Source organism: Thermobia domestica, chromosome 5 (assembly GCF_964235325.1).
Source record: "Thermobia domestica chromosome 5, izTheDome1.hap1.1, whole genome shotgun sequence".
NCBI lineage: Eukaryota > Metazoa > Arthropoda > Insecta > Zygentoma > Lepismatidae > Thermobia > Thermobia domestica.
In genome coordinates, this window is record NC_137458.1 from 125,901,534 (window position 1) to 125,929,257 (window position 27,724).

The 27,724-nt window shown below is 36.2% G+C and overlaps 1 protein-coding gene across 3 annotated transcripts in view; it reads right to left on the bottom strand.

Moving 5' to 3' along the window:
- Pp2A-29B (Protein phosphatase PP2A regulatory subunit A) overlaps positions 1-27,724 on the bottom strand; it is a 69,204-nt gene that overhangs the window by 11,527 nt on the left and 29,953 nt on the right. For all 3 annotated transcript variants that reach the window (XM_081759078.1, XM_081759079.1, XM_081759077.1), the window contains exons 7-11: positions 26,470-26,633; positions 20,644-20,761; positions 16,256-16,421; positions 9,806-9,960; positions 5,946-6,088 (exon numbers count right to left, since the gene is read on the bottom strand). In XM_081759078.1, coding sequence (XP_081615204.1) covers positions 5,946-6,088; positions 9,806-9,960; positions 16,256-16,421; positions 20,644-20,761; positions 26,470-26,633 — 746 coding nt within the window. The remainder of the gene's footprint in view (positions 1-5,945; positions 6,089-9,805; positions 9,961-16,255; positions 16,422-20,643; positions 20,762-26,469; positions 26,634-27,724) is intronic.

A 27,724-nucleotide genomic window follows, 5' to 3' on the forward strand; every position in this document is an offset into this window, starting at 1 on the left:
AAACCATGAAATTTAGTTTCAAAATGGCGGAATAGAATTTTTCGAAGGTACTTATTAAATTACGCATAACTTTTTTCTCTAAACGGGGAATTCAATTAGTAAATGCCGGTTAAAGGAGTACATAATGCTCTATTAGGAGAATAAAAAATATCCGTGGGTTTTGGCTTGTAACAGCCTACAGGCCGCCTAATTCAATTTATGACCTTAGGTTTGAGAGTACGGGCAATACACCATAGATGATACAAAATATTGCATTTCGTAAAAGAAACACGGTTTTTGGTAACTGGGGTAGTAGTTTCCAACAGAAACTATTTTAGTACCAGGCCCCATGAAAATATACCTTAAAAAATGGCTGTACATGGTAGCTAGTTTTGCGTCACACAAATACAAATTGACGTAGGGCCATGTAACAATGTAGACAACGTAAATATTCATACGAACGCTATGAATACAAAATCACCAGACCACAAAGACAATGAGAATTCAAGATGGCGACCTTTCCTAAATTATTGTTTTGGGATCTATGTACTGCAAATTCTAAAAGAAATGTTCACTATATATAGCAAAAAACCATACCGCTTGAGAAAGCATACTTACCTATATAAGTTATTTTACAACGAAATCCGACAAGAAAACTCCCGTAGGATTCAAGATGGCGGCCTCTGCAAATGTCGGCATGTAAGTAATGATTTCCTTATATCTACACTACAAATCCAAGAGGCATACAACTTCTGCAGAGGAAAATATGTATTCACATTAATATTTAAATATAACACCTTCAGAAGATACCCTTTAGGTTTCAAGATGGCGTCTGTTTCGAAACTGTATGTTTAGTAATTTGCCACAACATTCTATGTGTACGTAAGTGTAAGTTAATAGAACGTAAAACAATCATACATGAAATACCTAACTTGAAATACTTAACTTTGAGTTATGCTGAGAGTACATTTAATTTCGTTTAGCCCATGTTGCCTGAATGTCCTTAACACTCTTTGGAGTAAGTTTGTATTGCAGCCTTCCGAACTGCGTGATAACGTCAGGAACTTCTACCGCACATAGAATATTCGCAAGTGGAACCCAGCATTTGTCTTCTCTGCCGCGGTTTTTATCCTCTGACCAGTACAACCTCCTTGAAGGCCAATGAAGATGCATAAATTTTATCCATACATCGTTCCTCTCGTCGTCAAGTTCTAATATCATCCCAATATAACACTGTCCTTCGTATACACAACTAACGTAGGAACTAAGTTGAAGTTCTCTGAATCTGGTCACCTGTGAAAAGCTGTACCTCAGAGAAAAACTTTCATCGTTGCTCATTCTCTTTGCAGCAATTGCCGTTGTGGAGACTGGCTTGAAATAATGGTAGGAACTGGTTCCTGGTACAGTTTTATGTTCTGAAAAACGCAAGTTTAGATTAGCTGCCACGGCAGGAACATTCTGTTCCTTGATAAACTGGATGGTTAATTTAGGTGCAAAGTGTTCACTGCAAAACTGTGAGATTTGCTGCGCTGTGCATATTTTTTCTTTGTAAGGTCTCTGCAAGTTTGCACGCGTTACACTTCTTTTGACAGTTACGCCTATACCATCACATTTGCTTGCCGTGGCTTGTAGCGTGAAACGTACATGATGCTTCAATTGAGAAATCCTGCTCATGATGACACAAGTGCACTAAATTCTTGTAGTTTTTGTATTGGGCAGCACTTCCATCTGTGACATACTCAATCTTGCTAACACTAGGATGCTGATCTTTTATGTATTGTATCACTCCGCTCTGTACTTCATAAACAAAGTTAACATCGTGTTTCATATACTCAAATATGAAAAACATAGATTTTACACGCAGTTCGTCATCTTCACGGAAGTACAATACCACTGGTTGTACAGTACTGGAGCAGTGTGTCCAATGATAAGACTGCACTTCGTCCTGCAAAATAAATCCATAGTTTTCTGCGAAATCCATTAGAACAAGCATTTCCTCCGAAGTCAGATTTTGTTTCCTGTCTTTGACATACTGCATTTGGTGTTTAGAAATGTATGAATGAGGTATCAAAATCTCAAGTTGTTGTATGACTAGATTGATGAAGTCAGACACAGGAAGCACCAATGTCTGAAGTTGGGTTCTGTCTGTAGCTACCCATTGCGAATATCTTATCTCATCTGTATCATCATAATCCTCGAGAACACTTCTAAGAAACGTTTCTACTGTTTGCGACGAGGGACACTTGTCACACGTTTACGAGGGACTAATTTATCTTCGTACTCATTGATAATTAAATTGCACCAAAATGTCGCAAATGACTCATCGTCCGCTCCAACTGACGTTTGATCCTTAAATCTGCGCTTTAGTTCGTCTTTTAACAGTTCAACTATATGAAGGGGATTAATGCCAGCAACCCGCCCCATTTTTTCCACACTGACTACCACACCTAACACTAACTGGATCTTACTACCACACACTGACGCACCTGACTGATCTTCACTCACTACCTATAACGTGGAATCTAACTTCTAGTGTTTCGAAGGATAGGTGGCGCTGTCGGCGGAAAACGTGTTTTACACGGGAATGACATACCATACAGTGGTCAGTACTTAGTCCTGTATATGTCTACCAAGTTTTATGTTGATCCTCGCGTTCGAACCGAAACATGTCCCTTGTTAGAAATACTGATTTTGAGATCAGGATATTTTTCCTTGAAGGCTCTGTAAAGTTACTCAAGATTGCATAATAACAAGCGTTTCTGTTTATAAACGTTTCTAGCAACACTAATTTTGTCTTTTACGCCAGGCATAAGGCTACTGTACTCATCATTTTCGTAAAACTCTTTGGCCTTTTCTTCAATTTCTACAGCAAGTTTGTGTCCTTCCGGCGGTTCGGGTAAAGCCAAGATTCCTTTATTGCTAGACAACCATCGTGCTTATTGACTATGTACTCTGAAACTTGAAATTCAGAAGCTATTCTCTGACGTGACCACGAGTGGGGTGCTATCGTTAAGATCTGTACTTTTTCTCTTCTAGAAGTACATAAGTTCAGTTTTCCTTCATTCTCTCAACAAGACAATCAAGATCTTGGGCTTTTTTCTGCAGGCTACTCACGGATTCTTCTGAAGAATCGGAAGAATTAGTTTCTAAAACATCACACGGAAGTTTCAACACACGTGCCACTTTCGGTTTTATTTTTGCTTTCACTTGGCTTACTTTTCGTTTAGCATACTTTATTTTCGTACGGTATGTCAGAGACTTCACTTTTATGGGGGATGCACCTACATTCATCATTATTAAGTTCACATAATCTTTATCTGCAGTTGAGTCTTCTGGGGATGGGGAAGAAAGCATTTCTTTTGTAGGTGCCAGAACTATAGAACCACTGGGATAAGCGTTGTCGTCATCACTAATGTCAAGTTTCAAAGATTTTCTGCAATTTTTTTGACCAGGTATCAGCGTGATTCCTTTTCTCTTCTGCACATCCTTTGCATAATCGAGCGTTGTGGAACGTAGATAAGTTTTTCTCACCTTCTTGTGGCATTTTAAAGGATCACAACACTTTTGACACGTTTTTCTCAAAATACTTTAAATATTTACAATAATGGTGTAAACAAAGTAAAGAATCCGTTTCTGAGACAAATCCTTGTATTCTCCACACACGTAGCTTTTTCTCTTCTGCACATAATTCAGAAAAACTAACGACGTCTTTTTTGTTTGTATACCCGTCCAAATGACACTTAGCACTAAGCAATAAACCTACACTACACTGTCCGTCAACAGAAGGAGAACTAGGACCCCCTTTTGGTTCATTAGTCATGTCGTATGTTTTACGTTCCACTGCGCATCTCTTCACTATCGAGGAACCAGTTCTTTCATCACTGTCCGATACGTACACAAAAGCCTAAAAAAATAAGTTCTTCCCTTTTGGTCAACACAACTAACAAGCAAAATCCAATATTTAAAAACACAACTCGACACACTTGCTGCTCACACAACTTGCCTGAAGGGTGACTGCGCGACAACTGACTGCATGCAGCCAGAACGTGCAAGGTCTGACCTGCAGATATGCAGGTTGAAACCTGTTTATATGACTCATGGATTACACTTGTCATTGTATATAATATAAACATCTGAAAATGCATGGATAAGAAACTAACTGTGTTTGTTTTTTTGTTTGGATAATTGAATGTTTTGTACATGGTTAGGCAGCAGTGGCGGCTCGTGACTGATCTGGTAGAGCTAACAATGACAATTTGTAATTTACTATGATCAATAGGATATTAATGGAGAACTTATGCTGAAATGAGTTACAATGTAATGGCGTTACTGTCAGCTGACACTCTAAAATCGAATACCAATGAGTGCTTGTATTGCAATGTACAGTGCATACGATCCCACAACAAGGTCGCCATCTTGAATTCCCAATGTCTTTGTGGTTTGGTGATTTTTTATTCATAGCGTTCGTATGAATATTTACGTTGTCTATATTGTTACATGGCCCTACGTCAATTTGTATTTGTGTGACGCGAAACTAGCTACCATGTACCGTCATTTTGCAATGCCGCCATCTTGGTTTTTAAGGTATATTTTCATGGGGCCCCGTACTAAAATAGTTTCTGTTGGAAACTACTACCCCAGTTACCAAGTGCCGTGCTTCTTTTACGAAATGCAATATTTTGTATCATCTATGGTGTATTGCCCGTACTCTCAAACCTAAGGTCATAAATTGACTTAGGCGCTCTGTAGGCTGTTACAAGCCAAAACCCACGGATATTTTTTATTTTCCTAATAGAGCATTATGTACTCCCTTAACCGGCATTTACTCATTGAATTCCCCGCTTAGAGAAAAAAGTTTGCGTAATTTAATAAGTACCTTCGAAAAATTCTATTCCGCCATTTTGAAACTAAATTTCATGGTTTGGAAATATCATTATGCCGTTTTGGACCTGATTTGTAAAATCCTCATGCAATTTCCATTTAGTCTGAAGAATTTGAATATATTTGGGTTAAATGTGGCCTTATGGTGCTCAGTTGAAGTTCAGAGTGACGTGCCGTTCATTTATCGCAGCATACACAAAATCGTCAGGCAGAGTTCTCTTTCGAAGGCTGTCAAAACCAAACCAGAGCTAATATGGGCAAAATAAAAAATACGGGTTCTTATATTTGTTTAAAGATACTGTATACCAAATTTCATTGCAATTGGAGATGGTCGGGTGACACCCCTGTACGATTCGGCGTGGAATGACCCAGTCACCATGTCAGGTGCCCTCCCAATTGATATGAATAAAAATAATTCAGAAAATAAAAACAATTATTGACAATTAATCTTGTATAGGAATGAAAAACAACCAAACGCAAATTTTAGTTATTCTTTATGGAGTTTGCAACTCTGATTGATGTTCAAGAGAGACTTGGCAACACAGCGTAAGTTACAATACTTAATGTTACCCTCTGTTCATGCGTTGTAACTTGTTTCTTTCTAGCGTTTGCGTACTGTCACTGAATAATCCTTTTTCAACCTCTGTTCTTACGTACAATGCAAATTACTCTCTCACCGTGCCTATTCTGTGACAGTAGGTAAAAGCTAGAAAGAAACAAGTCAGAACGCATGAAGAGACTGAGTTTATGTACTTTCTCTGATTGTTCCACACAGAATGGTAATGTATGCAAACAAATCTATTTAAAATGTGAGACCCCAAAAAATTTTCGCTCAAAGTTTCCTATAAAAACATAAAACATTATCTAGATAGTTTGGACCTAATGAATGAGTAACATGTAAGAAAAACCTTATTATCTGGTGGTAAAAGTACTCGCCTGAATCAGAGAAATATGGATTCTTTTTTCTGCTAGTCCAATAATTTCTCTAGCACTGTTCCATAGACGGTGGCCCCAATTAAAAACCTTTCAAATACTGAAATATTTATTAGTTAATGTGAAAAAAGAAGTATGATTTTAACTGATACCTTGGATCTAATATCGGTCCTATTTTTTGCAAAGTCTTGGCTACATTGAAACGCACGTTCGCCACATTGTCATTGGCCATTCCTAACACCGTTGGCAACATCAATCTGGCTGTTATATCAGGGCCGCAAGCTTCAGCAAGGACCTAAAATATAAAATTTTATATGTAGTTTTATATGCAGTAAATGGTCATATTTTCCATTACACTTCTTCTACGAAACTTTTTTCCCCTCACTTTTCACACATATATTAATGCAGAAACATACAAACTATAAAAACTCTACTTAAATAAGTGCATTTTACAAGTAGTCAAAACTGAGAGTTAACCATGCTTAAATTTGTTTAAATATAAATCACTGTGATAAAATACAAATTTTATTACGATAAACAAGAGATCTAAAAGTAAGACACTTTTTGCTGTTTGTATATTTCATTGGTTAAGTTTGACTTTGTGTACAAAGTTACGAGTAATTAATTCTCATCTATCCCTTCCACTAAACTCGTTATTTTTTTCAGTAGTCAATGGAAAATTTGACGCGTAGTTGACCTTTTGGCGGAATATGCAACAGGAAAAAGAAGAATAAGGTGAATACCTTTCGAATTTACTTGTACACATTTTGTTTATATTTTTCTATTTGTAGGGTATAATCTGGTAAGTGAAACTACCAGTCCTTAGTTGGATTCATCTGTTACTTTGCTGGAAGAAATGTTGAGTATTTTAGTGTCACAAAAGAGGAACAACAATGTGTAGTCAAAGTTTTTGTCGGTTAAACCGAAAACTACACTGCGATGACAGAGTAATAGTACAGGGTGTTTGATACACAGATTGTCAGGAGCATTGAGAAGGCAGTTTGCAATAATAGATAGAGCCATCTAAGAACTCTGGTACAGAATTCAACATTTCGCACAATACAGAACGTGATATTGTGCATGACAAATTGAAATTTTTTATAATACGCAAGGTTTTTCAAATGTCACACTCCGATTTGCTTGAAACTCCTGCGCTGAATAAAGGAATCAAAAGTAGAACATACGTGTTTTTTTATATCGGCCAACGTGGGGGATGAAGGGGGTAAACATCTCCTAAACTGCGAACATTAGGCAATATAACACCATGTAGGAAAGGCCATAATGAGCAACGCACTCTTTCGATTCGCTGGACGCTTTTACAATTCGTAGAGGAAGAAAATGGAAAACATTGTAATAGTAGTCGATACGTCTGGCAAATGGCGGATCAAGTACGTATATTGTGCCATCTGCATGCAATGTGAGAGGTGCTATGAATTCTTGTTGCTATGGAGAGATTTAAGAAAAACAATAGATGGATCCCTTTCAAATATTAACCAAGGTGAGAGATTAGATTGGAATTCGTTACTACAGTTGAATTGCCGTTTATACCTGTTTAAGAAAGCAATATCTCGAGAGATTTAGAGCATGGTTACATCACACGATACTACAAATTAAGTTATAATTATGAAAAATTCACAACACAATTGGACACTGAACTTAATTCGTATTATCTTTGATAAGCGTGTTACAAGTGGAATGTTATCTCGTATTAATAAAAAGACAATTACGCCAGAGTAAAGAGTCTATCGGAGCAATATATTTAAGTACAAGTGTGCCGATAAGTTATCAGTGAACAATGGTAAAATGTGTTACTCGTATGCCTTGTCCTATATATCACTGATGACGTGTACTGAACGGTATATTATATATGCACCATAAGACATGCTTATCATTATGTTTATTGGACCGTAATAAGTCAAAGCTATAGGGAGCTATCCAAAATGGGTTTAAACCCAATAAATGTCATTCGTCTACTTGCAGTCTATTTTGCTATTGTAGACATTCCAGAACCACCTCCAAACAGGGCCGAGATAAATCTTGCAAACTACCTCTGGGAATTGATCAATGATGCTGCAGATAGAGCCATGTCAAATACAACGAAGACGTTACTGTTCACTTTGATTTGGACGAGGATGTCATGGAACCAAATGATATTACCGACCCTGGAAAAGTGGATGAAACTTACGAGGAATATCTGCGAAGGAGAGCATCGGGGACCAGCGGTGTTATGCGTGGTGAGTCTGTGGACTTGGAATACAAGAGGAACGCAGTTGAATTATGGAAGAGTGAAAAACGAAAGAGATTGTCGTAACGTCCGTTATGTAACACTACAAGAAAGTAACGTCCCGCAAACAATCGTATCATTGGGAAAAGCAAGTCTCTTCAGGTGGAACACGCAAAGACAATTGCGTGAGGTGTCGCTCGCCGTGCTTCAGAACTTTCAAACCGCTGTCGGTGCACATTTATCGCTGCATGACGTGATCTACAGCGGCGGGCTCTCCAGGTAAGTGAGGAGCATAACCTCGCTTTATTTACGGCCTCAAAAACGTGGTTGTGAACATTTAAGCGGACGCTCATTACTGGTTCACGTGAAGTGACCAAACTTATAGCTGTTTTCCAACATTATCCATTGTTTATCTCTAACGGCGTAGCTAGTTATGGTCTTCTTAACAAGTGTAGTGTTGCATATGTTTGCAGTTTAGGGGAGTGTTTACTCCCTTCATTCCCCACGTTGGCCGACATAAAAAACATGTATGTCCTACTTTTATTCCTTTATTCACTCCAGGAGGTTCAAGCAAATTCCCATTGTGCGTTGCTAGTTATGGTCTTGCTAAAATGTGCCATATTGCCCTCTGCACTTTAGAGGGGTGTTTACCCCTTCATTCCCCACGTTGACCGATATAAATACACGTATCTCCTACTTTTGATTCCTTTATTCACTCCAGGAGTTTCAAGCAAATTGGAGTAACACTTGAAAAATCTTGCTTGTACGTCATGTGAGATGAGTGTACAAGAACCTGATAGGCCTGCTGAAAGTTCAGAGATCTCACAATAGGTTTGTAAACAATTACAGAACTTTTTTCATGTCTTACACCAGCAGCAACTAAACTATATATAGTTCCGAAAATTACTGCTGGCGGTGGTTTAGTGTATATTGATTTACTTATTTAAACATATTCCTGGGCATTACCGGCATCAATGGACTTAAGCCCGTCACGTATAAGGGATAACGTTCCTTAGCGCGCACACATCCGGGGAAGGAAGGTACGACCTGGGACCTGTTTGTTAAAAGGGTATTGTATTAAGAACCATCCCGGCATTTGGTTGTGTGAATGAGGAAAAACAAGAAAAAGCCTCTTTAAGGATGGTTGATCTGAAATGGCTATTAAACCTTTACGACCAAGTGTATCCACCGGAAATCGAATCCGAGACCGCTAGCACCAAAGGCGAGAGTTCGTGACTACGCTATGCGGGTTATATTGATATGAAATGAAATGAAGGTTCTTGTTTACTGTCTAGAGATTATAAATCTTTACGCCAAAGATGGATGCTCAATGAAAGCAAGTGGTGATGAAAAAACTGGCGTAATAAGAATGTGGGAGAAAATGGAAGAACCCCGAGAAAATTCATGGACACGATGTTGTTCACCACTAATCTGCGTGACAGTGGATCGAAACAGGGATTCTTGGCACCAGAGGTGAGTGCTCTACCACCGAGCCACGTTTCCCCTAGTATGTAAGTGCTGTAACACTTCGAAAACTTCATACGTGTTCCTTGCAAACAAATTTTGTCTACTGGTTGTAATAATTCTTACAATATTGCTAGAATCTTCCTTTCTCACACACACACACACACACACCAGCAAAAGAAAGAAAAAAAAAACTGTTGAACCATCATTACAACGATCAATACACCACAAGCAATCGAAAGTTAATAAATTACAAGTTAGTGTGAATCAGTAAATATGTAACAACCTGATTACATGTTGGAAAAAAAAAAGTTCAGTACTCACATTAACGCAGAACAAGCAAGTCATCCTATGAAGGTAATTTTGGTCACGGGACATTGCTAAGACTTTTGGTATAACAGTATTTTGTGCCCAGTCTCGACCAAATTTCTCTACAAGCTTTTTCAGATTCATTGTGGCCGCTTCACGAATAGCATATACTGAAAAAGAAAAATCATATGCATAAAAGAAACCATATTAAAAATATATTATTCATGCAGAATTAGGATCTTTGGGAGCGCACCTTTTTCTTTTAGAGCAAGAAAGAGACCTCATCAAGTATCATTGTACCAAATGTTGCCTCCGGATGGAAATAGAATTTTCCAGTTTTTTTTTTTTTTTTACTGTTTATACCTTTTCCCTTTAATCTGTCCCTAATTCCCTTTTCTATCCTTTTCACTGCTACATTCTAAAATTTTCAAGAAATGAGAGATCAGACAACCTCTTATGAATTGTCTTTAAGCAACCATTTTCTTGAAGACGAAATTTGCAAGAATGTGACACTGATTTGTGTCTCCACTCACAAAGGCAAACCACCTAATCTGCAAGTAATTTCTCTAAAAATTCACATGAATATCAGTATTGATGTGAGTACTTTAACAAAACACTGTATTGAACCACAAAAGCGTACAAAGAATTATGCAACAAGTGTCAGAAGACACAAATGGACAGATATGCTTTGAGTGTTTTGGTATTCCCCTTCACGGCTGAGGAAATTAAGCCTATGGGTGCAAAATTTATGAGCTGGAGAACACTGATGCCAGTACAATTGAAAGAGAAATTTGTGAAAGTGTCTTATTGGATACGGGTCAGGCACTTCCTATATGGTTTCTGTAGTTAAGCAACTAAAACCTTAAAGTTTGACACATTCTCATCACGGAGTTTGAAGAGTCCATTAGTAATCAATACGATATCTCTACCCTGAAGAAAGAAAAAAAAAAAATCTCAATGTCCCGAATCACATTGCTGCTCACAAAGAAACCACAGCCCTGATCCTTCCAAATTTCTCGTTCTTTACTCACTGGGGATCATGGATTCGGTATGCTGTTCTCTTGTTTGAAAATTTTAACAAGGTCAATTAGTTTGAGCTTTCTCTGATATTTCTGCAAACACAACACCTCTACTACTAACAACAATAACAAAAGAGTTCTTGAGATGATTTTCCAGAAAAATTCGGGTGTTGTCGGATTTGCCAGATCTATACAGTTGCCACTCAGAGTTAATATAAAATTTGTACCTATTCTCTGTGGCTGTACCTATATGAGAAAGTTTTAGCACCTACGAAGACGTTTTATATCAAAATAGAAACATAGGTTTAAGAATTTAAGTGATCAATCTTGTTAAGTACAAAAGCTTTATGCTTCTCTCCTTGGTAGTGATGGCTAATATAGGCGTTAAAACTACTCTCTCTCTCTCCATATTAAGCAAAAAAAAAAAAAAAAAAAAAAAAACCGCTCGATTAATGGTAAAGTCTAAAAATTGTCTTTGAAGCAGTCTTGTCTTCATTTCTTGGAATTATTTCCAATTATAAATACTGTACTGTACGTACTTTTAACAATTTTTGAACCTTTAATTGGCTAGCAGAGAAGATAACATGAAAACAACAGTAATTTGGGTACACTGTTAAGCTTTATTGCCTTTATCACCTGCAGTTATTGTCTTTTTCGTTTGATATGAAGTTCAATTATTACAATTGTTTAGGGATTGGTTTCATAACTTCAATGTAAAGTTTGCTACTACGAAAGTTTTTTTTTTTTTTGCTTCAGTCTACAGAAGTTTTGCTCACAGAAAGTTGATCGAAATAGTAGAAAGCAGGGTGTAACAGATCTCACTCCAAAAAAGAAACTGCACAACTACATATTTATTCAAAAACTGTCACAAATATTGTTCGGCGGAACGCAGAGACTGGAAGTACAGACCGTACAAAAGGTAGTAGAAGAAAATGTGTTACAACACCTAGGAATGATCGAAAATTTGAAGCATATAGCAAAATACAACAATTCGCGAAGACTGTCTATCCGCAGATTAACTAACATTTGGAGTAGTCAAATGGGAAAAGAGGTATGGGAATAAACAACTGGAAGAAAGCGTGCAGAGATTAAACTGAAAAAGAGAACCCGAAGAAGAAACCCTATCTAACAGAATAACAAAAGCACGCTCATCGGAAATTCTTTGAAATGTATGGCAAATGGAGTGAAGAAGACTGGAAAACACCATCTTCAGTGAAAGAAAAAAAAAAAAAAAAAAAAAAAAAAAAAAAGAGCTGTGTATGAGGAAATGGTCGTGTAAAAATATGGATAGAGAATGCTGAAGAACTGAAAGACGAATGTGTTACTAACACCAAAAAATACTTCGAATACATGATGATTTGAGGATGCTTTTCTGGAAAATGGATTGGCAGGTCCGAAGTTTTTAGGGATAACTTGAATCATCATTGCTACATTTCTATTTTGAACAAAGAATTAAGGAGCTCGGCACAAGGTAATTTTTCTCAACGAAACTGGATTATTGGATCTTTCATGACAATGCAACATGCCATACAGCGAAACGCTTCAGTTTTAAAAAATGGAAAATAAAATATTCACACATTATTTTGCCTACAAATTCACCTGACATGGACCCCATAGAAAATCTGTAATACACAATCACAATGCGTCTCCTGAACAAGAACTTCTGTAAACACCAAGAGCTCATTGAGGCATTAGTTAACATCTGGTACAGGGAAACTGACTGTGAAACATGTTTCTATCTAATTAGTAGCATGTCTCGTCGATTTGAAGCATTACAAATTGCGAAAGATGGCATACAAAGTACTGAATCGTGAATAAAAGTAAATTGTATATTATTGTACTATAATCAGGTTTGCTGATACTGTATTTGTTCCTCTTATTTGTTAAATTACATGTTTTGAATGGGGAATTCTGATTAAAAATTTGTAATAACAAAATATTAATAAAATATATACTCATTGTCATAAGTTTCAACACATTATTGATTTTTCGGAATTTTGCAAATAAAATACACCGTATCCACACAAAACAACATTTAATGGACTAATTTTTGAAAATAAGCAACACTGTTCACATAAAGATACAAAAATTCATAGTCCTGTTGACATTGAAACAAATTTATTGAGGACAGCTACTTTGTAATAAATAGATAAGTAATGAACAGACAACTAAGATCACCTTTGTTTGATGATGTATCGTTTCAACGACAAACCCTTGTCAGTAGCTGTCAGCAATAGTTCTTTAACGAACAGTTCGTATGCGCTATTAAATTCGCGTCGTAGTAATATGGGCAAAATTGGATGCAAATTTATGACATGTGATCTTACTGTTTTCGTGTGTGTGAACCAGTTGAACAGTGTGAAGAAAATGCAAATACTATGAAATGCAGACGAGAAACTTAGCTAAAAGTCGAAGTATATGTTAAAGTGGTTATTTTCAGAGAAGAGAGCTCAAATGATCAGGCGGTGCAGTGCGCCGGCCCCTCGAAAGATATTTACAAAGCAGTGTAAATACTACACGTGAACGCAATAATCGCCCTAAAATAAAAACTTCCCTTAACGACACGTTCACTAGAAAAATAAAAAAACGAAATAGACGTTAACCGCTCCGGAAGAACCAACAGAACTATGGAAGAGCCATTTCGAATCGGTATCAAATTAAACGGTGACCCAGCGCCTTCAGATCTATGGTCTTTAGGGTAGGATATCGTACAAAACCATTCCTTCAAGCAGGCGACGTTATAAAAAGATACTCCTGGGCCAAACAATAAGATAAAAACTGGAATGATGAACAATGGAAAAGAGCACTTTGAACCGACGAATCTAAATTTCAACATTTCTCCTTCCTATGCTAGAAGTTTCTGTTGTCGTCCCGAAGGTCGCTTTCATCTCTATCGTGTAATACTTACAGCAAGGCATGGAGAAGGTAACGTTGCTGTTTGGGGATGCTTTATAGAAAGTGGATAATTTAGTTCGAATTAATGGAATAATTGACAAAAATTTGTTTTACACCGTTTAAGTGAGGCATGGAAATCAATTAGGAACGAGGATTTGGGGCAGTAATCTTGTTCCACAAATCATTCCAAACATTCTTTCAAGCTATGCAATAATTATTTGCAATGCAAAGACCCTTACATTACTAACAAATGGAATAGTCAGTCACCAGATTTGTTACCCATCGAGGATGCCAACGAATACTGAAGATCTTGGAAGACACTTCAGAGTTACTAGAGTCGCACAGCTTTGCAAAAGTTGGATAAATTAATCAAATATATGCCAGGACTTTGTTAAGTTCTAATCAAGGCTAAAGGTCGAAATTTCATTGAACGCAAACATACTCAATAAATTTCTCAGTGGAAATAGGACCATTTTTATTTATATGAGCAATGTTTATTTTACAGAACATGTCGAACAAACTGGGTTTTGTATGGATACTTTACACTCTACAATGACGGTACATAATGCAGAATTCACGTAATTTACGTCACAACAGTAATAATGTGCAAAAATGTACGAATTACCTCCTTCATATACATAGTGTGTATTTCCAAATATCACATTTAACTGTTTGAAATATGCACAGTCGAAATAAATTCGAAAATCAAGAAATTTTGCTTCAAAGACAATTTTTAGGCTTTACCACTCAGCTGATTTTCTTTTCGTCGCTGACTGACTGACTGATATAGATAGGTAAATAAATGAATGTAGTTTCTATTAACGTGCTATCGATTAGGGGGAAAAAAAGTAGTAGTGAAAGTTTTTTTTTTTTTCTTGTTATGAAACTGCCCTAAAAACCCTAACCTTGTTCATGAGATTACACATTATCTACATTATCTTATACAAAACACAATCTTGCCTTCATGGAATACAAACCCTACTTTTATATTCATAGGGACAAAGAAGACACAAACATGATGCAGAAAAGCATAATTTTTCACAATTAAAGATATATGACAATTATGGTTCTTCATGTTTCTTTCCATCTTCTACAGATGGTGATCAGAAAAATGCAAACACCTGAACGAAATTGCAACTTACCAGATTAATATGGTATCGGGGCACCTTTCGCCTTCAGAACAGCCTTGATGCGACGTGGGATGGAGGCATAGAGGTCGTGAATGGTAGCAAGTGGAATTTTACACCATTCCTTGTGAAGGGCATCGGCCAGTTCTGTGAGAGAGGATGGAGGCGGAAATCGTCGCCGGAGTCGTGTTTCCAAGACGGACCACAGATGTTCAATTATGTTGAGATCTGGGGATTGGGAGGGCCAGGGGAGGTGTTGAACTTCATCCCGATGTTCCTCAAACCACGCTGCAACAACGCCAGCTGTGTGAATGGGTGCATTATCATCCTGGAAGATGGCGTCATTGTCCGGGAAAAACATCCGGACCATATGATGCAAGTGGTCTCCTAAAATTGCGACATAATCGTTAGCAGTGATTCGTCCGCTAAGTGTGACCACAAGACCCAATGAAAACCATGATATGGCGGCCCACAGCATCACCGAGCCGCCGCCATGTTTCACAGTTGGGCGGAGACACTACAGATCATAAGCTTCTTTAGGCGTTCTCTACACATAAACACGGCCCGTGGTTAGGAATAGGGTGAAGGATGACTCATCCGACCATATCACACGTTTCCAGTCCTCAACGGTCCGAGTTGCATGGTCGCAGCACCATTTGCGGCGTGCGAAAGGTTTATGGTCCCTGATGAGCAGTTTGGCCCGCGCAACACGACCCCGTAAGTTCATGTAATGTAATTCGCGGCGGACTGTGATTGTTGAAACAGGGTGGGGGAGGTGCTGATTGAGTTCCTCCGTCACTTGCTCCGCAGTGGGACGACGGTTCTGCGTGACAATGCGCTTTAATACCCGGCGTGACCTGTCACTCATGATTTTCTTCCGCCCACTGTTCCGCTTCCCCGATGTAGTTTTCCCGTGTGTTGTGTAGGCCGTCATCACCTTCGACACTGTCCCGCGTGACACATCTAACACAGTAGCCACTGCCGTCACACTCACTGCACATAACCGTGCACCAACAGTTTGCCCTCTTTGAAACTCTGAGAGGTCTCCCATTTTACACTACCTCCGTCTGCTGCAGCCACTGGACACTGCTGTTCCACTGTGCCTGACGTAGTATGGAGACCGACCTAACACACCACCACCAGCGGTCCGGCGCTGCGGGCGCCACGACACCACTGCCAACCCATACATCTGACGTGTTGCCATCTACACGTGTTTCAATTTTTCTGATCACCATCAGTATCTTCGAGACTCTGAAGGGTAATTCCGTAATCAATATCAATATCAACGAACGCAATATCAAACCTATTAATGCGATTGTTCCATTCACTGGAGCCTTAAGATAACAGTAATACGACTGCATTTTATCTTCCATACACTTAATATATTAAAACAACCATATATGGTATGAGTCATATATACTTACCATGATCAACCAGCCATGTCATGCAAAGCGTATTCAATTTTTCATCGAAAAATTCAACTCCAAGCTGACCAGCAAGAAGAGGCATATATTCTATTATGGCTAGCCTCACTCTCCATTTGGTATCTTCTGCTAATTCAACAATTGCCGGAAGCAGAGATTCTGACAACTGGAAGAAAAATACAATCGTTTTATTTTTTCACACCTCACGCTAGAAAGCAGTAAAACGTATGTCATGATTACTCAAAGTATAAGTACTACTTTTAACCTGATATGCAACCCAAACAAACTTTATATTCCTCTCTTTAGATATCAAGAGAAGAAACTTTAAGAAAGCTCAGCATTGTTTAAATTATATCCATCCCATTAAGCTCTTGGTGCCACTGAAACGATCTGCCAACCCATCACTCTCAACTAACAACAAAACTAGATACAATTTTTATATCGATCGTCTAGTCCTATGACCTTTCGTGATAAAGGTCATAGAACAGTGTCAAATCATGCCACAATGATAAAATATAAGCTTCATTGCAAGAACACGTTAGTTAACATTTCAGAGTACGCAACTGACGCATGCTGCAAATACGAACAGAACATGGAACCTTCTCTGTTATTTATGTATACATATTTAAGCCCAACATAATCATAATGTTAACTGGAGAAACAGCAAGGCACATTTTGTTCATCCTAGTTAAAGTTTCGTCGTTAATTACGATCACGATCCTGTATTTATATAATAATCGAACAAATTAATTTGCTTTTCGAGTGCATATAAGATTATACGATATTACCCTAAATACGATAATCACACATCCAGTAAAAAGCATGTACTAGTGTAATTAAGTCCATATTAATGTAACAGATTTTAAAACATGTACGTAATAACAAGAAAGCTATATATATATATATTATATATTAGGTTGGGCCGAAAAATATTTTTTCTTTGTTTGAAATGCTATACTGCGGAAAACTTGTCTCTATGGTAGATAAATAAAATGCCAGTTTTTTTTTTTTTTTTTTTTTTTTGTCTGGCGGTAGCGCAACGACCCGAAACGTTGAAAAAATATACGATTTTCATAACTTTTCCAATACATGGAGAAAATTCAAGTAACTTCTATAACAAGTACCTATAGTTATATTTCAATAGAGAAAATTATAAAAAAGATAAATAAATGGAAAAGGAATACATTTTACAATTTATTAGTAGCGTATTTCACTTACAAAAACACTTTAAATAAAGACAAGTTTCTATTGAAACAAACATTTTTTCTGATTGTGTAAAACTTCAGTTTGTAATGAAACAGTCTTTTACTTGCCTTTAGTTTCTTTTGGTAGTTTGATTTGGTTTGCTTGAAAAACTTGGCATTGAATATCTTGACAACAATGTAGTTCTTATAAAACCATCCCTTGAATTGAAACCGACGACTTTTTTGTAACGCCTCAGTTACCAGCTTCATGCATCGTTCTAATGCTTGGGTGTGACCAGAATTTTTAAAGTTCCACTCAGCCGCTGTTTTACCTGATTGGACCCTAGACCAAATTTCGTGATCGGTAAATCTCTGCAGCAAAGGCTGAGGTGAAAATGTAACAGTGTTCCAATGAATCATTTCAGTGTAGTCTGTAGCTAGGAAATTGATCTTAGGGAGTCGGAAACTCCTTACTGACTTCCTCTTAGAAGTTAAGTTTCTAGCTTTTATAATTCTTCTGAACCCTAACTCTCTTATATGATCCCTTGCATCTACTATCATACTTAAAAGCAAGTTTTCCGGATGGGCAAAAAATGCGTTTCTCTCACTTACTCGCTAAATGACTTTTTAGCAAGTTTTCTGGCAGGAATCTAGACGATTCTATAACTTCAAATACGTGTTTTGGTCCATCTGTGAAGAACTTACTTTCTTTTATATATGAAACCATACTGGCAATTAAGACTTTAGCATAAAATAAACAAAGTTTTTGTGTTCATCTATTGGGTTTACGATTCTTAAATACAATCGGAAAGCTCTGTTCGTTGTTGTTAACCATCTTAAATGGGAAGTGGGTCAGGTTCACGAACAGCTAAATCTTATGGACAGCTTCCTGATTTTATAGCGGAGCTTACGTCCAACAGGTACTGTTGATTTTGCTTAAAATTTTTCGGTCAATTTCTGGAATCTCACACTCAACACTGTCAAAATTTACCACTGGTAGTTTCTCACATTTACTGAGCTGTGCGCCAATCGGACCAGTAAATGATTTTGGCCCAGTTTCATCATCTAAATGTAAAAACAAATGCCAGAATGGCAATTCATTAAAGTGTAAGAGGTACACACCTCACTGTATTGTCCTTTTAATTTGTTTTTCAATTTGGCAAATAACAGCCGTTTTTCACCCTGTATTGACAAATGTTCCATCACATTCAATTACGTCGAGTTCATGAAATGAAAATGCAGCTTCAGTCAAATAAGAAAGGATGCTATTGGCAATGTTTTCAGCAGAAACAGAAGAGGGTGAAACATGACCAACGAACACAGAATTAGGTTCTTGTAAAACTGAGTAATGTTCCTCTTTTATAGTTTTTCGAAACTGCTTTGAGTTTACTTTCTCAATCACGAGGGTGTCATCCTTCCTTCCATCAAAATATAGACCTTGAAGTGGGTTATGCTTGTCCTTATTCTGCATTTGGAGTTCTGAGCGGTTAACACTTTTTCTGTTCTAAGTTTATTTTTGGCAATAACATGGATGTGGTCATCATCAGTCACGATACCAAAATCTTGCAACACCCTTGAAGCGATAGCTTCCGTTGCTCTATCTGATATTCCAAAACGATCACTAGTCAGAGTATTATTTTTCAATTTAATGCGCATCTGCCATGGTGACTTACTCTTAGGCTTAAATTCTTCGAAATCTTCATCATTGCCACCTTCATCTTCTATCTCTTCACACGAATCACTGCCTATCTCTTTGGACAGGAGTTTCTGTATCTGTATATTTTGAACAAGATGGCTGTGATAATAAATTAACATTGGACTGAGTTCTTTTATGTTCAACCAACTTTCTTTCATGTCTTTGGGTAATATCTTTTATTCAGTCACACTTCAAATTTTACCTATGCCAAAATTTCTTTCGGAGTACAAGAATTTTAGTTCAATGATGAGTATATTTTTTGGTTTTTCACAGTTACAGATAACAGACACAGGGCATTCACAGACCTCAGTATCAGTGATCTTTTGGCAATTGCAGTCAAATGTTATTTTGCACTTACATGTAGAGACATCAAACAATAACAACGATTTTCTTTTGAAATGTTCAACTCTCCTTTTGAACTTTTCCTTTTCCTTATCCCGCTTAAAGGACTTCATGAGATTACGATAACTGACATGGTATGCATTTATTAACTGAAGAGTTCTGTAAGGTGTTGCTGTTGGTATTGAAGCTTTATCAAACACAGATTTAACTTGTCTGCCACAATATTCGAAACTTGAGAAAGACTAACTGACCTGCTGTTTGTTTTCACTGCTAAGTTGTAATGTTAACGGAAGAAAACGCTTAAGAAGATCTTCATAAGTTGGAAGTTTATTCAATGATAACTCTTTTGGGTTGCCAAATAACGGGCAGTGAAACTGGCTGCGAGTAATTTTCTTGTAAACAGCCATGACACAGTGGTTAATATAATCAAATCACTAAACAGTTTGTAGGTTTCAATCAGTCATATATCTCAAAATGTCAATTTTTGTAAAAAATAAAATAAAATAAAAAAATAAGTGTAATACGCTACTAATAAATTGTAAATTGTATTCCTTTTCCATTTATTTATCTTTTTTATAATTTTCTCTATTGAAATATGACTATAGATACTTGTTATAGAAGTTATTTTTTCAAAGTTTCGGGTCGTTGAGCTACCGCCAGACGTAAACAAAAAAATATATTTCTTTTGCATTTCATTTCTCTACCATAGAGGCAAGTTTTCCGCAGTCTAGCGTTTCAAACAAATCTTTTAATTAAATTTGTTCGATACTGATACTGGAGATTTAACCCATCACGCTCTAGCTTGAGCCCGCAAACTTAAATATTATTGTTCCTTTTACCGCCAATCCCACATACTAAAGTTAAGAATGCGTGTAAATGCATTATCATTACGTATTTACATCCATTCTAAATTTTCGTGTGTGAAGTTGGTTAAATTTGCAGGCGAAAGCGAAAGCATGGTGGGTCAAAAGTTTCTCTTGATCTCCCTTCGAAGAGGACTGGATTGACTATAACACTTAATATCACCAACATACATACACAAATAAATCGCGAATGAACTAAGTTCATACTTTAAAATACTATTTCCATATCTACATAGTTCTTGCAAAACCTATACCTTACGTAACAATTCAGCACTAGAAAATACAATACACTTGAATTTTTACCTGCTTAATTCCTATTACTTCATTAACACAATCCAAATTAGAAATTATATTCAGACGCACTTCTGGACATTCATCTTTCAGTTGGGACAAGAATAACGGTAACAAGTGTTCAATGGTGCTGAAATAAAGAAAGCAAGGACTTCATACGTATACCGAAAGGTGATGTTGTACATAAAAGAAACAAAACCAGATAAGCATGTCTTCAACGGAATTACACGGTATAATAAGAGACGTTTTCATGATAGTTTCAGAAGCTTAAAGGATCTGGTCCCTCCCCGCTTAACTTTAAAACGGCATTCAAATGACACAAACAACCAACCAGCCCGCTAGCAGAATCTGTCAATGTGTTCTTCAACGCTGCTTTACGCTTGAAACTTCCCAACGCACCCTTGATCGACAATGTGAACTTTATTAAGAAGAAGAAACTTTATAAAAAAAAAAACTCATTTCAACCTGACACGGTCGGAAAATATTCCTCTTTTATCTTGTTACATTTTCAAGTTTGTAACGTCACGAACACAAAGTGGTGTTGCTGGACAGCAACTGTACAGGATGAAAACGTTGGGAACATGCTTCCGGAATTCCGTTGAGAACATGCTTCTACTTAATACAACTTGCAATTATTACTTGAAGATTTTACTTACAAAGCCCCATAGTTAGATATAAAAAAAAAGTATTGTGATAGCACTAATATCACTTGGAGCACTTAATTTGTTAATTTATTAGTTTGTTTTATTATTTCATATACACTAAACGGAAATCCTTAAACTAACATAAAAAAACCAGAAGTAACACAACGTTTCGCAAAACTTCATATTTTTCACTAGTATTTTTCAGGTCTAGTAGAGAGTAGTGTTGTAAAGGCCTGGAAAAAAACGGAAATTTTGGGTAAAAAAAACAGTTTTTTACAGTTTTTTCCCCGAGCTTGGAAAAAAAAAACGGAAAAATTGAACTTTTCGAATATTTTACTACATTATGCTTTTAAAATTAAAACTATTTTATAGTTAATAGTTTACAGTTAAGATCATTGAGTAGTTATGTTTCTTGTACTAGAATAGGAGGGAAATTTTGTGGCAACAAATATATTTGCACCACTCATTTAAAGTTAGCACCGTGATAGAATGGAATTATGGCTATAAAAGATACTAAAATATAATCCTAGTTAGATCAATGAACATAGACGCATTTAAATTGCCTTAAGTAATCTTACAAAGTCACCGTTTCATGACAGGAAAGTTAAAAAACAGGGCCAGAATCATTTTAGTTAATACCAGTGTTAAAATCAAATACAGTAGGACGTCGATAATCCGAACGCGGTCCCTAGAAGCTTTTTAGTTTGTCTTAGCGCTAGCGACAAACAAACAATAAGGTTGTACGTTGGCGTTGTGTGAAATCACTGTTTTTACAAAAGCTCTTCATATGTAATTGTTTGCCATACATATTTTTATTTTACCTTAGGCCTATACAAGTTAAGTTTTAAGTGTGTTACAAGAACAGGGTAATTTAGTGTACGAGCAGGCTCTTCAGAAACATTAAATGTAATTAGCCTTACATACGGTATTGTAATTACTGTATGTACTATACAACCACTGTATCGATAAATATATCGTACAGTATATTTAAGCCTAAATGGCACTTTCTTGGTCACTTTCGAAAATCCGAACAATTTGAAAATCCGAACTAGCTGTGGTCATAATTAGTTTGGATTTTCTATATAATTTAAAAACTATTTCTTCGCCTGACGCTAATCTTATTTTCTGTAACTTGTCTGCAGCATATATACAACGTATTTCGCTAGCAGGAAAAATACTTAAAGCAACAGCTTTTACGTTTACTTTTTAGTTTTCTGGTATCTGATAAAAATCCTTCTTTATTATTTGTATGTTTTTCGAACAACTCAAAAAGAAAGATGATCTTATTTACATATACACACATACACCGCACAAGTGCGTAAATTTGAGCAGCGACAAATATATTAAAAAATTTAACTTGTGAAACTTCCGTTCCTTATTATTAAAGACTAGCAGAATACCCGTTCTTCGCATGGGGAGAATACATTTCATTTTGGGTATAAAGGGCACCAAAACTGTCACCAATGAACTTAGGGACAGGCATCGGAAGTATCGCTGAACAACGGGGGCTGAATTTGGATTTAATAGCATCGGAAGTATCACTGTTGATCTCAGTCACCCCGAAATCTATGGATTCGACACTAATATCAACCATTTTTGATCATTTTTATATATTCACCCTTTCTCCCTCTCCCAAGTTGCGGGCCTGAATTTGAATTTAAACGGCATCGGAACTGTTACTGTTCATCACAGCAACTGCAAAAACTATGGATTCGACACTAATATGGGTCGTTTTCGATCATTTGTATATATATATATATATCTTCCCTTTCCCCGCCCCAGGTCACGGCCCTGAATTTGGATTTAAACGGCATTAGAAGTGTCACTGCTCATCTAAGTGACCCGAAAACTATGGAATCGACAATCATATCAGTCATTTTCGATTATTTTTTATATATCATCCCCTTTCCCCTCCGTACAGTCGGCGTTGAATTTGGATTTACATTGCATCGGAAATGTCACTGTTCATCTCAGCGGCTCTGAAAACTATAGATTCATATTAATATCTATCATTTTGCATCATTTTTATATATCTTCCCCCTCCCCGAATTTACGGGGATAAATTTAGATTTAAACGGCATCGAAAGTGTCACTATTCATCTCAACGACCCCGAAAACTATGGGATTTGACACTAATATCTGTCAGTTTCGATCATTTTATATACCTCCCCTTCCCCCTCCCCTCAGTTGCGGGCCTAAATTTTATTTAACAGCATCGGAAGTATTACTGTTCATCTCAGCAACCCCGCAAACTATGGATTTGACACTAATATCGGTCATTTTCCATCATTTTATATATATATATATATATATATATACTTTATATCTTTATATTAAAGATCTTTAGGTTATGAATTTTTCACTTTTTATGTAACATTTACAGATGGATGTTAATAGTTTAGAAATACTGTAATAGACACCTATCTATATGAAACGAATGGCGGAATGTACAATTCATTTAGATTGAAGTGACAACACTGCTCTGATTCGATTGTTTGTAAACAAATGACGAACGTAGTATGTTCCTGGCAATGTAGCGATCGTGTCGACTTGTTCGCGTTCCCGACGGTGTTTGATCAGTGAACGCTGTTGATGTGAACTTCGTGTGACATACCGTCCTAAACCGTGATCGGTGCAGAACAGTGTATTTTCGCTGAGTTTCAGATGGCACGAAGTCGAATTGCACATCAGATCCACAAAGGATTTGCAAGACATGTGGTGGCAGTGCTCTGCCTTATCGGACGGTTGCGAGATGGGCTGCGCCTCGCCAGTCAGCAAAGAACATGGTGGGGGCATATTCGAACAGCTACACTTCAACGTCATGTAGAAGCACTGCGAACATCGCTCACAAATGGATCGCTGATTTGAGAAACGTCGTAAGTCAATAATGTCAATAATCCCGTAAGTCAATGATTTGTAATGTTTCTCAACTCAGAGACACTTGTTGTAGCCTCAGATATATATATATATATATATATATATATATATATAAACGTCCGGCAGATTTGCGTTGAACAAGTTCTGCTTAATGCAGTTTCAGTTATATGTAAATAGATGAATAATGGTAAAAATAACCGGACAATCTTTCCCACTAACCACAGAGTTCTACTGAAGACAGGTTTCCTTAAGAATAGCTTTCACTGTTTTTTATCTTTCTTTCTTTTCTTCAGAATGCCATGAAGATCTATTCACCAAAACATAATGCAAAATACGAGCTGAATGCTACCAAAACAGAAACTTCGTTAGCCTGATTTCTTAAAAGGGTTGGCAAAAACCATGGTTTTTATTAAAAAAAAAAAAGAAAAAAAAAGGTTTTTTGATTTAAACCCGGTTTATTTGGTTTAAACCAGGTTCTTTTTTTTTTTTTTTTTTTTTTTTTTGGTTTAAATAATTTGCTCATGTATTTATATCACATATCACATATGGACAGAAATAATTGTTTCGCCTTGGTGTTATTATGCAACAATCGGGTTATGCTGGAAGGGGTCATATAAGCTTAAAGTGGAATCCAAACCGCTTCTCGGCTGACATCCGAGAGAAATTGTCCTTCATTTGAACTCGAAACCAGGACTAACTGACCACAAATGCGATACGTCTGGCCGACTCCCTCACGAAGAACTCCTGATAAAAATATGTTGCACTGATCTTTACATACTTGTTAATATAACTGTCAAGAGTCATTTCAAAAGAACAAAAAGATAAACAGTTGCACAAGTGAAACCATTATACAGAATTACGTATGGACAATTTCAATATACTGCAGAGTATAGAAGAACTAATTTAGTCCAAGTTAATTCACTACGACTTTTATTAGTCCAAGTTAAACAGAACAACTACTTAATTTGCATATCAGTAAGAAAAGTGAATAAAGATATGAATTATTTGAGTTCACTTTGGCTCTGACCCATTTATACATAAGAAGATACCAAAGGTACTTCTGATTTCAATAAAAGCCACTAGTGAGGTTTGTATGACACAACCCCCCCCCCCCCCCAAATCGCCATTTCGATGTATTTTATCAATAGTAAACATTATTAAAACGAAACAATATTTAGAATATTTCTCTGATTGCAGTTGCATAACAATAATAAACTATATATATATTAAAAAAAAAAAAAAACACAAAAGAAACATTCATAAACTTTTATATATATATATATATATATATATATATATATATATATATATATATATATATATATATATATATATATATATATAATTGCTTTTGTAGTATAATCTCTGAGTAATGAATGGGGAGAATTCAGGTCTGAATATAATACGAATAATATACGGGAGTGAAGCGTGATAACGTACAAATGTATGTTCATCAAGATTTTACTAACACTTACACTTTTACGAACATTTTTCGTTTTTTGGTTTAAACCAGTTAAAAAAAAAAAAAAAAAAAAAAAAGCTCAAGGTTTACCAGCCAATCCTGTTTCTTGAACAAGATTTTTTTTTTTTAAATAGCTAAACTGAGGTTTGATACTAAAAGGCTAAATAGAATAACCACATTGTCCACAAATTTACGACATAGTGTTTATTGTGTCGCTGAAGTCTATAGACAGATTTACATATTAGTAGTATGAAACATGAATAGTATTTACATATTAGTAGCATTTGTCTAGAAAGAGTAAAGCAGAAGCTCTAAAATATATAGTTGAAAGCAAATTTTACATTCTCCACTGCAAGTCGCGCTACAAATATCTTATTCACCTCTGTGCCTAAATATGCTACAGTAGATCATATGTGACTTTAGATTATATCAGTATAAGCTGCGTTGTAGACACACAAGATTATTTCTTAAGACTTTTTGTCATTGATACCGTTTTAGTAGTGATTAAAAAAATGTAGAGAACCTAGTAATGAAATCTGTAAGGGGTTAGTGCTTTGTTTCGCACAACGTTCTTTGGGTTTTACTGCTGCAACGGAAATAAGGAAAGAAAATTTCAACTAAAAATCAATACTTAATGAAGACAACGAATTCAATCATTAAATCATAAAATTCGAGGTTAACAATGTGTTGTGTTGATTTTAGTTTAGCGTCCCTTTCAGCAGCGAGGCTATATGAGACGTGGACCTACTGATTAACGTGGAATCCGAACCACATGAGCTCCGGCCGGGAATCGAACCCGGGTCTCCCATCGAGGTTAACAATGATTTATTATAATTACAACAAAGGAATACTTACTTATGCTTTCCAAGTATAGGACTTAATCCCATTATTACTGACGCTAGAGCAGATTTCACATGCTGATTTGCATCACCAACTAATTCTTTAACATATGGTAATATACTTGTCATAATAATGCTTTCCTGCTGGTGCGAATCTAAATTTTGACAGAAGTCTCGAACCTGAAAAATAAAATCACTTTCTTCTAGTGGACATAGTATGGAGAGCAGTAGTACCTTTTACTCATGTCTGAGTTTAATGTCAAAAGATTTTACACTCTGAACAAATTAACCTTTTTTGTCAAAACTGGATTTTTTTACGGTATTTAAAATAACAACCTACAAACTGCTTCATATGCTTGTACGAGGATTTTCTCGATATTTTAGACCAATACATGACCCCTTTTCGAAAAGATAAAAGTTGCTGAAATACAGGTTATGAAATAGTTGGTAGTGTATGAGAACATAACGAACAAAACTGAAATTCCAAAAGTGGGTTGATAGTCGAACTGGCTTACTACTAACCACTACGCCAAGCAGTCCACTTCCTGAGTCGTCCCACACTTTCACTCTTGAGACGACTCACTTAGGAAAACTGGTTGGTTTACAACCATATGGCATTGGGTATATAGAAACGAGCCATCTCAAGAAAGGCTAGATTTACTGTCACAAACACTTGGCCTCCTCTCTCTTTCAAAACTTCTATTTACAATCCTAAGTAGGAAATTATAATACCGTATTTGCGTGTGTAACATACACACTATTTTTGATAGAGAAAATAAATATTACATGTAGGGCAGCATACTATTTTATTAAGCTAGTCTAATAAAAGATTAATGATATATTTCTTTGGGTTAAGTTTTTATCTTATTTATCATGCAGTAATGCTAATTTAGGTTACGATAAAAAATTCAGTTCTTTTTCTTCTTTCTCATTATCGTGTATTTGCTCATAATACATAACCTAAGAAACATAAAAATGCAGTTATTTCACTTATTTCTACTTGTATATTAGTATAATTTTATCGCAAAATCTACGTTATATATGTAGTAGTTTAGTGAACACATGCATAGTTTCATGTAACTGTTGGAAATATTACATGTATACTGCGCAAGTACTTTTCACGCTTAAAATTTTGGAGAAGCAAAGTATGCATTATATACGTGTAAATACTGTACTTTGTCTCGAAATAATAATAATAATAATAATAATAATAATAATAATAATAATAATAATAATAATAATAATAATAATAATAATAATAATAATAATAA